Genomic DNA, 14,968 nt, shown 5'->3' with positions numbered 1-14,968 from the left:
TAAAGCTATAAATCTATATATATTTTTGGTCTTTTAACCAAACCCTGGGTTAGAATTGTGACTGCAGCATTTTTTACTTTAAAAAGAACAGTTAGGGTTTTTGATGTACTTTCCATATAGAATATTGTACATTTCATAATGTCAAGACAATACAAAGTTGAATGGATTTTGCTAAATGCTTTTTGTCATAAATTTTATTGTTAATACTTATTAATCAATTGGCCACCCTTTTGTTTTTACACTGCTGCTACTCGCTGTTAATTATCTATGCAAAGTCACTTTACCCCTACCTACATATACAAATTACCTCGACTAACCTGTATATAGCCTCGTTATTGTTATTTAGTCAATATTTTCTTAACTCTATTTTCTTAAAACTGCATTGTTGGTTAAGGGCTTGTAAGTAAGCATTTCACGGTAAGGTACACCAGTTGTATTCGGCGCATGTGACAAATACAATTTGATTTGATTTAATATAAAATGTAGTCAGTTCAAATCACAGTTGTGAGATCCTATCCATGAAATCACACCAGTATGCACAGTAGGAATAGGGGGAGCAGGACATACAGAGGCATGAAACATTAGCTGTCACGTCAGTGGTATGGATCCGAACTGTCACTGCCACCAAAAGAAAACAGCCATAGGTTGTCTTTTTAAGTGTTTTTTGGTAGAAATGGCTTTCACACAAATAACATTTAGTCAATGTTATGACAGTATTTAAAGAGTGTATATTCTAACGATGAACAATAGATTTTTCCAGAGGTCTTACCACATACATAAAAGTTTTGAACAATGCAATCATGATAGTAGTTGGTCTAGCAAATCTCGACAGAGGGTCTATGGTTGGTCCTCGAGCTGTCCGCCTAGTGGCTCGGAGGTCCTAGTAATGTTGGGGACAGGGATGGGAATGGAGTTTGGTGAAGGGTGACCCCCCCCCCCCCCCCCCCCTTTGCGAAATAGGAAGCTCTACTCTGCGGTAAAGATGGCGGCGGCAGAGGGGGCGCGCAGTAGCCGGAGCACGGCGAAACGACCCTGAAAGGCTCCATATTTCATAGAAACTCGGACGTGGGGGACCGAATATTACTGTCTCGAGATCCCACGGACCGTTGGCAGAGTTGTTTTCAGTGATTTATCAGACTTTTGCTTTATTGTTTGAGGCAAGGTGGGTGGGTTTCACAACGATATAGCTATCGAGCTAACCGCTAACGTCAAGCTAGCTAGCGAGGAGACGGGTTGAGGAAGACTTCTGAACAGGCCGCTCCATAATTGGGGGATGTGAACTGGGAGTGTGCAGGGTTGGATAGCTTCGTCCCGAACATCTTTACACCGAACTGCGGGGATGGGACAACAGGTAGGCCGCGTTGGTGAGGGGACTTCGACAGGGCTGCCACCACCACAACAACAGCAGCAACACCCTGGGAAGGGGAACAGGGGCAACGCCGGGAGGAGACCCCGGGAAATCAGTAACGTTAGCACTGGAACACCGCCAGGCAGGGTTGCTGCCGTTAACGTGCCGGACCCAGCAATTAATATATTCACCCAGCATTCAGGTAGGAATAGCCACATGGTATTACACAATAGTTTATTTAATCAACTGGTTTGTGCAATAGTAGTCAAACTGTTATTTTTAATTGGCTAGTTAACCAGCCAATTTACTTCTACTAATCAATTCTATGTGCTCGTCAACGACGCGTTAGCGGAATTACAACCAATTGCCATCAGTGCCAGCTCTAGTTGTACGGTTAGCCAGCATATGTTTGCTAGTTTTCTTGGTTTCTAATATGTTCTCGTACATTATCAGACAATGAAGTTGAAGAGCACAAGCGTGAAGTGACAATGACAGCTTGACATGTCCCACAAGTAGCCTAATGGTTGTGTGTGTTTTTTTTTTTTTTCATGCAGCTGTCTGGCATGGGCAGGTAACAGTGCAGTCAGTGCTACTAACGAGGATTGGGGTTGTTATTCTGATCCCAAACAGAGTGATGAAGAAAGAGCCGTTTCAGGACTACACAGCTGCAAGCAGCAAAGGGACTGTTCACTTCTCCTGCCACTGAGAGATGCTTGTTAAACAATGATCTCTGCCACAAGGGGATGCAGTGGCAATTCCACTCCATTAACTCACTATGGCAGCCACAACAGTCTCACATTTCAGCCTGAAGTGGTTTTCACATGCTCGGTTACAACATACTCAGCAGAAAATTGCAGCTCAAAGTAATTTTTTGAATTAAGGTTGTGTAACTGACCGTAATGCAACATATTCTTTGAGGATACTCTCATTTTCATAGACATTGTAATGTACTGAAAGACTCACTGTGGTCAAATGATCTAGTGACACACTCAGTGTGCTCTGAGGGTCAAACTGCACTCTCATTGTGCTGCTGTCTAGGCCTGTTATGTGTCATTGGCACTCACGATTTGGTCAAGAGAAGGCAATCATTAAGGATCTCCCTGCAGGGAAACCATTATTGCATTTGGTCAGCCAAACCCTGCTCTGAGCTAGAATTAATTGCTGTTGTGTATGTATGCTATTAGGTTCTGTAAGACCATTAGGGAAGCGTTATGTTGAGGGGGATGTTATTATTCTTTGCATGACAAAGCTATAATATCCATCCATGATTGTAACAACTATACAGTCTACTGCTTCCATTGAGCTTCTGCCTGCCTAAGGGAAGGTCAGTCAAAGTCTTGTATGAAATCAGATGTGATGGGAATCGCAAGATTGTACGACTCATCCAATAGTTGTTTTTCAGTGCTCTGCACTGGGGCAAAGAGATACCTGTCACATCTCCACAATTAAACTCTTAAGCTGGGAACGCAAACCTGAAAAGTGCACACTATCTGTTTTTTAAAATGTCAAGTGTGTCCTTTTTATAGCTGGATGCATAGCCAAGTTGTTGGAAGGCTGTTAACCTTGTAAACCTTCCATTATATTTTGAAGTATGAAAGCATTTGTTTGTGCAACTCTCTCCTTGACCTAGCAGAATCAATTCTAATGTAAGTCTATATGATGCAGTTATTACCTGGCAGTGCCACTGTTCGGTAATATCAATGTGTTGTGAAGTCATTGGACCATGTGAGTAAATCAGCAGTGTGTCAACGTCGAACATGGTTTTGTCTGTTCATAGGATTTGAGCCCTGCACATCTGGCTGAGTTATGTGACCACACACCAAGGCTGCTTTAACAAAGTTATTTTCCAACAAAGCACATTTCCTCCTTTCTTTGCTGAGCAAGATGACTTGAGGTCCTTCCTTCTTTTAGCCATTTGTGATTGCCACTATTGAATAGTTTATCTTTTGTGTGGTTTGTCAATGGTGAAAGGCCTAGGTGTACAGTGCAGTTTTTACCAAATGAAAATGCAATGACTTCGTAATCATGTTTTGATACTGTGGCTATTTTAGATGTATGTCTCAGTCTGTGACCTTTTTGAGGTGTGTGTGTGTGTGGTACGTGTGTACTGGTGTCCATGTTTGTATGGGTTATGCCTGTGTACGTGTATCTTTTTGCCTGAAGGGATTCACGGTGGGGACAGACAAGTTTTCTAAATCAATGGCCTCTCCATATCACTGTCCCCCAAGGTGACTCGGCACATCCCTGTTGGGTCACGATGCCATTTTGGTATTTCTTTATTTATTCATTGTCTCCGGATCTTAGAATACGTTTCTTTGCAGCGTTATGAAAACTAAACCCTATGTGACTCAGTGGCATTTTAAAGCCGAAGGGAACGGTATCTTTGATATGTAATATGTAGCCTAAGTGGAATAAGGTTCACATTCCCCCTAACCACATCATGAGTTTAGAGTGCTCATCCAGTGTAATACTCTTCCGATCAAGTGAACTTAGAATTCTTCAATCGTTTAATGGCTTGTGTGGAACTATGGTCTTTCATTTTGCTCTGCCTTGGGCTATTGTTTGCAGAATTCACAGAAGTGTTCATTTGGCTATCAAGCCCATAAACAATTCAGCAGGTTGAGCGGTCAAGAGCAGGTTTCATATACTTGATTAGGAAATGGGCCACTTGTATTTAACATCTCTGCTCTACATGTTCTCCCTCCGCCTGCCTTCATAAAATGGAATGAATTCCAGGACAGTGGATGGGGGACGGCCCATTATCCCTGATACATAAACTGATTTGCATTAGGAATGAAATTGGAATAGACAAATCCACTTTTCTATATGTGCAAAGGCCCCAACAACCAAAATAAGCCTCACAGTACTGCCAATTGACTTTGAGGCAACTGTAAGATTTTAACAAATGTTAACTTGATGTGTTGGAAGTAATCATGTCCATTGGTGGCTTATCTGGGTGACTGAATCCTCTCCCCCACCCAGCAGGTCACCCCGAGTTGCATCCTTCAGCCACTAGAAGGAGCTCCGTCTCGTAATTTTCAGCCCTATAAATGCTGGGTAGTTGTGTTCATTTGCATGTTTACTAGGGTATGTACTATGCTTATGCATGCCATGAAGCACATTGATTATTGTGGCGGACTATGTTCTGGTAATATAGTACACCCTGTACTATTGCTTCATTAATTATTAATTCTTCCTCTCGCTCCTCTCTATGTGTCTGACTGGTGAAAGCATGAGGCTGGAGACTAAAGACAGCACTTAATCCCGGCTCATTTTCCCCTTCCCAGTGGAACTCATTCTACTCTCATTAAAATAACCAAAGGAAATGGTTGGAGTCGATGTTGCTGCTGTTGCAGATGATGACAACTGTCCCACCTGAACTTACATACTCCCACATATATATCATATTGGGACTTTGTTTACCCTACAGAAGGTCAAGTTGTTTACTGTGGATCTTGTAAAACCTAGATCAGTGGTTTTCAACTGGTTTTGCTTGGGGAACCAAATCGAACCAGGTTGTCTCGGTCGCGAGGCAGTATTCGCATCGTGGAAAAATAATCACCAAAATACAATCTGCAAGCTATTTTTAATGTATGTTCAGACTGGAGTTGTGTGTGTGTGTGTGTGTGTGTGTGTGTGTGTGTGTGTGTGTGTGTGTGTGTGTGTGTGTGTGTGTGTGTGTGTGTGTGTGTGTGTGTGTGTGTGTGTGTGTGTGTGTGTGTGTGTGTGTGTGTGTGTGTGTGTGTGTGTGTGTGTGTGTGTGTGTGTGTATATATATATATATACGTTTGTATAGAAGAAAAAAAACATTAAAAAAAAAACTCTGACATCTACGACCCACTCAAACTACCGTGAACCAAATTTGGGTCTTGACTCACCAGTTGAGATTTGCTGACGTAAATCATATAGGTTCAGATACAGTATGTCATGCTGCTGTTGGTTTTCCAAGTGGGAGACTGGTCTATTGGGCTGCTTAGTGAAGATGTCTGATTTGAAACGCAAAACCAGTTCAGTGTTGACTGGGTGCCAGCACTTGGCCTGGGTTGTGTCTGACTGCTCTATCAGTGCTTATCCAGAGATCCAAGCTCCTGGCTTGGACCCTACTCCCTCAGCGGGACTGAGTCTCTATCCACTATCACTCTCATCCCAGACTACTTGGTTCTCTCTGTGCCCAAAGCTCAGCTCAAATCCTTCATCTTCATTTTCTGTCTTCTCATCTGCCTCTGTGTCATCTTAGTGGAGTTGAAATTGAGCACTGCTTATACCCGGGATAATCCTCTCTGTCCTCCCTCTTCTTCCCCTCCTGTTTAATCACACACCAGAGTCGGCCTTAATCTGGCCTTTAATGTGGTGCTGCCAGGGGCGCCTCCATGCTCTCTTGTGTTGAGCAGTGGGGGTGAGACCAAGAAGCTCAGCCACAGAGAGGGCCAATTTCTCTTTCAATAGACTGGGATAATTTGCCCAATTTTCAAAGGGAATGAAGCGAGTGGCTAACCTGGGTGCTATCGGAAGCCTTTGATACTGTGCCTTGTGCAGGGCTATCTGGGTGGCCAAGCCCTGCATATGGAAGCAATGGGAAAGTAATCTCGTCAAGCTCAGTGTATTATCACAGGAACATGAATAGACCCACTGAAGTCAGTGTAATCCTCTTCAGCCAGGCCTGAACGTTCATAGTAATTTCAGCAGTTTGAATACCCGAGTCGACAAGGTAAAACAATATATATTTCTGTGCCCTTGAGCAAGGCATTTAACCCTATTTTGCTCCAGGGACGCCGTACTACTATGGCTGACCCTGTAAAACAACACATTTCACTGCACCTATCCAGTGTATGTGACAATAAAACAGATATACACTGCCGTTCAAAAGTTTGGGGTCACTTAGAAATATCCTTGTTTTTGAAAGAAAAGCAAAAAATTGTCAATTTAAAATAACATCAAATTGATCAAAAATACAGTGTAGACATTGTTAATGTTGTAAATTACTATTGTAGCTGGCAAAGGCAGATTTGTATTTTTATGGAATATCTACATAAGCGTGCAGAGGCCCATTATCAGCAACCATCACTCCTGTGTTCCAATGGTAAGTTGTGTTAGCTAATCCAAGTTTCTAATTTTAAAAGACTGATTGATCATTAGAAAACCCTTTTGCAATTATGTTAGCACAGCTGAAAACTGTTGTGCTGATTAAAGAAGCAATAAAACTGGCCTTCTTTAGACTAGTTGAGTATCTGGCACATCAGCATTTGTAGGTTCAATTACAGGCTCAAATGGCCAGAAACAAGGAACTTTCTTCTAAACTCGTCAGTCTATTCTTGTTCTGAGAATTGAAGGCTATTCCATTTGAGAAATTGCCAAGAAACCAAAGATCCCGTACAACGCTGTGTACTACTCCCTTCACAGAACAGTGCAAACTGGCTCTAATCAGAATAGAAAGAGTGGGAGGCCCCGGTGCACAACAAAAGGTTTTTCCAATGCTCAATTAGCCTTTTTAAAATGATAAACTTGGGTTAGCTAACACAACGTGCCATTGGAACGTTGAGTGACGGTTGCTCATAATGGGCCTCTGTGCGCCTATGTAGATATTCCATTAAAAAACATCTGCCGTTTCCAGCTACAATAGTCATTTACGACATTGACAATGTCTACACTGTATTTCTGATCAATTTGATGTTATTTTAACGGATCAAAAAAATTGCTTTTCTTTTTTTTAAAAAAGGACCTTTCTAAGTGACCCCAAACTTTTGAATGGTAGTGTGTGTGTATACATGTTTATTTATTTATTTTAAATCTAGCGTAGCCTAACTATGGAAAAATGTAACATGGCTAATGAAAGGCCAGCTGCTGCTGTATACTGCCTTACAAATTCCATAATATCATGGGGTCATTTGAAATTAGATGTTATATTTTCTGCCTTAGGACTTTTGCTCCGAGTCCCACTTCATCCTGTCAGGCTGATCCTGTCATCTCACCTTGGCTGGACTGTGATGCAACGTATGTATACCATTTTGCTTCGTAACTGATGTAATCATCTCTAGGCTTACGTCTCTACACCACACAGAAGGCACTCGTCTCTCCACACAGTGGTCCAGTTGGTTTCACATTGCCAAATGTCAAACGAACTAAAACTCCTCAACAAAACCAGGTGTCCATACAAGTCATTTGTTTATTGGACAAAAATGCTCATGTTAAATCATCTACGATTATCATGAAGCGCTACTTGTGTGTCCCAATCATCATATTTATTTTTCAACAACGTGGGAGGAAACCGCGCAATAGCCGCTCTAACTGTGAAGTGAATAGCCTATATTCAATGGCCTATAGCCCCCGTACCCCTAGTCTGCATCGAATGCTCTCATAAATGCGCTGCTATACGGTTAAATCCATATGAATTCAATCACTTTTTGACAGCACCCCTTTTGATTTGAACGAAACCTTCCATAAATATTTGCCTATTGTAGAAGTGAACAGAAAGTTACTCTTTGGACCTGAATGCCAAGACATCTAAGAGAGAAAGTTGACCTATTTTGCGTACCCCACCATACCATGAAACATCTTCATCACTGGAAAATATGAATGGTTGAGATTTGATATCATTTAAAAGCTTACAAATAAGGTTGTCAAACTATTTTATAATGTTTATAACAATTAGAATATTTGAACCGTATGTCAATTCTCTAAATACATATGAACCGCAATTTTTTTCATATTTGCATATGTTTTTGCTTAGACCTTTCTTTACATCCTGGGGTTTTGGTGTTGTGCACGCCATCGGTTGAGAAACAACATGCTCTTGAATACAGGGTGGGTGTCATGTTTTGGCTGATAAATGTACTAAAATGTACATTTCAACTTTCAAATGGTACCACAAAAAGAGGTCCACACAGCAGAGAATGTTGAGTTGAATGGGAATACCTGTTTTGAAATAACCATCAACCCTCCAAAAGAAACTTATTGAAATCATATAAATATATGTATTGCTTTTAACTGTTTTGGGTAATGCAAGTTCTTGTGCTGTTAGGGGAATAACCTATGTGTAAATGTAATCTGTTGCTGAATTCTTTTGTGTTATCTGTGATCGTTTTGTTTGTCTTGTGTAGTTTCTTAATCAGTGTACCTAAACTCAGTGTAAACATGTATACGCAGCGCCCAGCTGTAAAAGAGACCTTGTTCTCAGTCTGTGTTCCTTGTTGAAATGAAGGTATAATAATAGAATAGACATGACCATTAAGTTGATATTCGATGGTGGGTGGACCGGTGTCCATCTTTATGGTACTAATTATACTGAACAAAATGCAACATGGAACTATTTCATCGATTTTTACTGGAGTTATAGTTCCTATAAGGAAATCAGTCAATTGATATCAATTTATTAGGCCCAAATCTATGGATTTCACCTGACTCGCAGGGGAGCTAGGCCCAGCCAATCCGAATGAGTTTTTCCCAAAAAAAGGGTTTTATTACAAACATAAATACTCTTCAGTTTCATCAGCTGTCCGGGTGGCTGGTCTCAGACAATCCCACAGGTGAAGAAGCTGGATGTGGAGGTAGTGCCCTGGCGTGGTTACACATGGTCTGCGGTTGTGAGGCCGGTTGAACATAGTGCCATATTCTCTGAAACGACGTTTGAGGCGGTTAATGGTAGAGAAATTAACATTCCATTTTCTGGCAACAGCTCTAGTGGACTTTCCTGTAATCAGCATGCCAATTGCATGCTCCCTCAACTTGAGACATGTGGTGTTGTGTGACACAACTGCATATTTTAGAGTGGCCTTTTATTGTCCCCAGCACAAGGTGCACCTGTGTAATGAGCATGCTGTTTAATCAGCTTCTTGATAGCCACACCTGGCAGGTGGATGGATTATCTTGGCAAAGGAGGAATATTCACTAACAGGGATGTAAACAAATTTTTGCGCACAATTTTAGAGACGCTTTTTGTGCTCATGGAAAAATTCAGTTATCTTTTATTTCAGCTCATGAAACATAGAACCAACACTACATGTTGCGTTTTTATATTTTTGTTCAGTATAGCAATAAAAATTTACATTCAAATGGCGTACCAGCTAAGTTACTGTGGTCTGAAGTAATAGGTCCATTCTATGAATTCTATTTCTATGATTGAAATGAAGCCCACTCTGTATTCAAGAGCATGTGTCTCAACCGATGGTCTAAGCTACAACAATGTGAAACAAATCAGAGTTTACACATCTTTTTATAATTGATGTTAAGGGTCGTCATTTTTATAGAATATTTTTTTAAGATACTTTTGGTCATGTGTATGTGGACCACTTGCTCGTCGAACATCTCATTCCAAAATCATGGGCATTCACATGGAGTTGGTCCCGCCTTTGCTTCTATAACAGCCACTACTCTTCTGGGAAGGCTTTCATTAGATGTTGGAACATTGCTGCGGGTACCTGCTTCCATTCAGCCGCTAGCATTGGTGAGGTCGGGCACTGATGTTGGGCGATTAGGCCTGGCTCGCAGTCGGCGTGCCAATTCATCCCAAATGTGTTCGATGGGGTTGAGGTCAGGGCTCTGTGCAGGCCAGTCAAGTTCGTCCACACCGATCTCGACAAGCCATTTCTGTATGGACCTCGCTTTGTGTACGGGGGCGTTGTCACGCTGAAACAGGAAAGGGCCTTCCCTAAACTGTTGCCACAAAGTTGGAACCACAGAATCGTCTAGAATGTCATTGTATGCTGTAGTGTTAACATTTCCCTTCACTGGAACTAAGGGGCCTAGCCCAAACCATGAAAAACAGCCCCAGACCTCAGACCTCCTCCACCAAACTTTACTGTTGGCACTATGCATTGGGGCAGGTAGCATTCTCCTGGCAGCCGCCAAACCCAGATTCGTCTCTCGAACTGCCAGATGGTGAAGCGTGATTCGTCACTCCAGAGAATGTGTTTCCACTGCTCCAATGGCGGCGATCTTTACACCACGCCAGCCGATGCTTGGCATTGCGCATGGTGATCTTAGACTTGTGTGTGGCCGTTTCGGCCAGGGAAACCCATTTTATGAAGCTCCCGACCAACAGTTCTTGTGCTGACGTTGCTTCCAGTGGCAGTTTGGAACTTAGTAGTGAGTGTTGCAACCAAGGATAGACGACTTTTACATGCTTCAGCACTCGGCGGTCCCGTTCTGTGAGCTTGTGTGGCCTACCACTTCGCGGCTGAGCCTTTGTTGCTCCTAGACGTTTCCACTTCACATTAACAGCACGGGGCAGCTCTAGCAGGGCAGAAATTTGACGAACTGACTTGTTGGAAAGGTGGCATCCTATGATGGTGCCACGTTGAAAGTCACTGAGCTTTTCAATAAGGCCATTTTAATTTTTGTCTATGGAGGTTGTATGTATGGCTGTTTGCTTGATTTTATACACCTGTCAGGCAGAAATACCTGAATCCATTAATTTCAGGACCCTGTCTTTAAAAGATAATTTGTAAAAATCCAAATATAACTTATTGTTAAGTGTTTAAACACTGTTTTCGATGTTTGTTCAATGAACTATAAACAATTAATGAACACGCACCTGTGGAACGGTCATTAAGACACTAACAGTTTACAGACAGTAGGCAATTAAGGTCACAGTTATGAAAAATTGGGACACTAAAGAGACCTTTCTACTGACTCTGAAAAGCACCAAAGAAAGATGCCCAGGGTCCCTGTTCATCTGTGTGAATGTGCCTTAGGCATGCTGCAAGGAAGCATGAGGACTGCAGATGTGGCCAGGGCAATAAATGGCAATGTCCGTACTGTGAAACGCCTAAGATGGCTCTACAGGGAGACAGGACGGACAGCTGATCGTCCTCGCAGTGGCAGACCACGTGTAACAACACCTGCACAGGATCGGTACATCCGAACATCACACCTGCTGGACAGGTACAAGATGGCAACAACAACTGCCCGAGTTACACCAGGAACGCACAATCCCTCCATCAGTGCTCAGACTGTCCTCAATAGGCTGAGAGAGGCTGGACTGAGGGCTTGTAGGCCTGTTGTAAGGCAGGCCCTCACCAGACATCACCGGCAACAACGTCGCCTATGGGCACAAACCCACCGTCGCTGGTCCAGACAGGACTGGCAAAACGTGCTCTTCACTGATGAGTCGTGGTTTTGTCTCACCAGGGGTAATGGTCGGATTTGCGTTTATCGTCGAAGACGGGCTCATCCTGACATGACCCTCCAGCATAACAATACCACCACGCACAAAACGAGCAGTATGGCTGATTTCCTGCAAGACAGGAATGTCTGTGTTATGCCATGGCCAGCTAAGAGCCTGGATCTCAATCCCATTGAGCTTGTCTTGGATCGGAGGGTGAGTGCTAGGGCCATTATCCCCAGAAATGTCCGGGAACTTGCAGGTGCCTTGGTGAAAGAGTGGGGTAACATCTCACAGCAAGAACTGGCAAATCTGGTGCAGTCCATGAGGAGGAGATGCACTGCAGTACTTAATGCAGCTGGTGGCCACTCCAGATACTGAATTATTTTTGATTCTGACCCCCTCCCCCTTTGTTCAGGGACACATTATTCAATTTCTGTTAGTCACATGTCTGTGGAACTTGTTCAGTTTGTCTCAGTTGTTGAATCTTGTTATGTTCATACAAATATTTTCACATGATAAGTTTGCTGAAAATAAACGCAGTTGACAGTGAGTGGATGTTAATTGTTTTGCTCAGTTTGTGTGTGTGTATATATTATATATAACACACACACACTCAGTTGAAGTCGGAAGTTTACACAATGCAGATAGTCCGGGTAACCATTTGGTTACCTGTTCAGGAGTCTTATGGCTTGGGGGTAGAAACTGTTGAGAAGCCTTTTTGTCCTAGACTTGGCACTCCGGTAGCGCTTGCCATGTGGTAGTAGAGAGAACAGTCTATGACTGGGGTGGCTGGGGTCTTTGACCATTTTTAGGGCCTTCCTCTGACACCGCCTGGTGTCGAGGTCCTGGATGGCAGGCAGCTTAGCCGTTCGCACTACCCTCTGTAGTGCCTTGCGGTCAGAGACAGAGCAATTGCCGTACCAGGCAGTGATGCAACCAGTCAGGATGCTCTCGATGTTGCAGCTGTAGAACCTTTTGAGGATCTCAGGACCCATGCCAAATCTTTTTAGTTTCCTTAGGGGGAATAGGCTTTGTCGTGCCCTCTTCACGACTGTCTTTGTGTGTTTGGACCATTCTAGTTTGTTGTTGATGTGGACACCAAGGAACTTGAATCTCTCAACCTGCTCCACTACAGCCCCGTCGATGAGAATGGGGTCGTGCTCAGTCCTCCTTTTCCTGTAGTCCACAATCATCTCCTTTGTCTTGGTTACGTTGAGGGATAGGTTGTTATTCTGGCACCACCCGGCCAGGTCTCTGACCTCCCTATAGGCTGTCTCGTCGTTGTCGGTGATCAGGCCTACTACTGTTGTCGTCTGCAAACTTAATGATGGTGTTGGAATCGTGCCTGGCCATGCAGTCGTGGGTGAACAAGGGAGTACAGGAGGGGACTGAGCACGCACCCCTGTGGAGTATTGAGGATCAGTGCCAGTGTTGCCAGTGTTGAGGATCAGCCTGGCAGATTAGTTGCTACCTACCCTCACCACCTTGGGGCAGCCTGTCATGAAGTCCAGGATCCAGTTGCAGAGGGAGGTGTTTAGTCCCAGGTTCCTTAGCTTAGTGATGAGCTTTGAGGGTACTATGGTGTTGAACGCTGAGCTGTAGTCAATGAATAGCATTCTCACATAAGTGTTCCTTTTGTCCAGGTGGGAAAGGGCAATGAGTAGTGCAATAAAGATTGCACCATCTGTGGATCTGTTTGGGCGGTATGCAAATTGGAGTGGGTCTAGGGTTTCTGGGATAATGGTGTTGATGTGAGCCATTACCATCCTTTCAAGGCACTTCATGGCTACGGACGTGAGTGCTACGGGTCTGTAGTCATTTAGGCAGGTTGCCTTTGTGTTCTTGGGCACAGGGACTATGGTGGTCTGCTTGAACCATGTTGGTATTACAGACTCAGACAGGGACATGTTGAAAATGTCAGTGAAGACACCTGCCAGTTGGTCAGCACATGCCCGGAGCACACATCCTGGTAATCCGTCTGGCCCCGCAGCCTTGTGTATGTTGACCTGTTTAAAGGGCTTACTCACGTCGGCTACGAAGAGCGTGATCACACAGTCGTCTGGAACAGCTGATGCTCTCATGCATGCCTCAGTGTTGCCTGCCTCGAAGTGAGCATAGAAGTGATTTAGCTCGTTTGGTAGGCTCGTGTCACTGGACAGCTCGCGGCTGTGCTTCCCTTTAGTCTGTAATAGTTTGCAAGCCCTGCCACATAAGACGAGCGTCGTAGCCGGTGTAGTACAATTTGATCTTAGCCCTGTATTGACGCTTTGCCTGTGTGATGGTTCGTTGCAGGGCATAGCAGGATTTTTTGTAAGCTTCTCGGTTAGATTCCCGCACATTGAAAGCGGCAGCTCTACTACCCTTTAGCTCAGTGCGAATGTTGTCTGTAATCCGTGGCTTCTTTAGCTCAGTGCGAATGTTTAGTCACTTTGGGGACGACGTCCTCGATGCACTTAGTGATAAAGCCAGTGACTGGTGTGTTGTACTCCTCAATGCCATCGGAAGAATCCCGTAACATGTTCCAGTCTGTGATAGCAAAACAGTCCTGTAGTTTAGCATCTGCTTCATCTGACCACTTTCTTTTATAGACCGAGTCACTGGTGCTTCCTGCTTTAATTTTTGCTTGTAAGCAGGAATCGGGAGGATAGAGTTGTGTTCGGATTTACCAAACTAAGTGTATGTAAACTTCCGACTTCAACTGTGTGTGTTTATTATCAAATAGCTTGACAATCCTGTTTTGTAAGCTTTAAAATGATATCCAACTCCACCATTTATCTTTTCCAGTGATTAAGACATGGATGTCTCATGGTATGGTGGGGTATGCCAAATGGGTCAACTTTGAGCACTTTTATCTCCTGAATGTTTTGGCATTCAGGTCCAAAAAGTAACTTTCTGACCACTTCTTCCATGGGCAAACATTTAAGGAAAGTTTTCTTTAAATCAAAGGGTATGCAGTTATTGAATTAAAATGGATTTACCCATATTGATGCTGCATTTAATTAAATGTTCTCAGTCAAACAACCAATAATACTGCGCGACTGGTTCTTTTCCTGTGTTTGGTCCGGACTGCGTTCTCACCTGCAGAAAAACGCACCATGGTACGAATTGAATCTGACCGAGACCACCCTTTCTGAGTGAACCACGGTGCGTTTAGTGCTCTCCTGAGTGCGAATAGTGTTCACACCAGTCCAAACTAACTTAACTAAGTGGGTAAACGCACCAGAGTTCAGAAAAAACGCTCAAAACCAATTCGGTGTGTAAGCCCCCTAAAACCAGAAAGCTCAGACTCAACTTATTAAATACTTCCCACCGCTTGAACCTGTGTCATCACCTGGATCCTGGCTAGGTTGGGTTAGCCAGGGTTAGTCATCTTCTCTACATATGAAATCTACAGGTTTCATATGAATCAATGCTCTTAGGTTTCTCCTGCATTCATACCCCACCATACAACCTCTTAGAGTACTTTACACTTTTACTCTTGAAAGAGCCTCTGGCTAAGCATGTTATTGTGTTAAATG

At 43.4% G+C, this 14,968-nt stretch overlaps 1 protein-coding gene across 3 annotated transcripts in view; it reads left to right on the top strand.

Annotated features, from left to right (window-relative positions):
* The first annotated feature begins 944 nt into the window (after positions 1–944).
* LOC139541164 (tyrosine-protein kinase ABL2-like) overlaps positions 945–14,968 on the top strand; it is a 42,533-nt gene continuing 28,509 nt past the window's right edge. Inside the window, exons 1-2 of one of the 3 annotated variants that reach the window (XM_071345486.1) lie at positions 945–1,550; positions 7,265–7,339. In XM_071345486.1, coding sequence (XP_071201587.1) covers positions 1,340–1,550; positions 7,265–7,339 — 286 coding nt within the window. In that variant the 5' untranslated portion in view covers positions 945–1,339. The remainder of the gene's footprint in view (positions 1,551–7,264; positions 7,340–14,968) is intronic. The other 2 variants (XM_071345488.1, XM_071345487.1) reach the window with 2 other exon arrangements.

This window comes from Salvelinus alpinus, chromosome 16, assembly GCF_045679555.1.
Source record: "Salvelinus alpinus chromosome 16, SLU_Salpinus.1, whole genome shotgun sequence".
In the NCBI taxonomy this organism is placed as follows: domain Eukaryota; kingdom Metazoa; phylum Chordata; class Actinopteri; order Salmoniformes; family Salmonidae; genus Salvelinus; species Salvelinus alpinus.
Note: the sequence above shows the minus strand (reverse complement) of the source record. Positions and strands in the feature narration are given on the sequence as shown.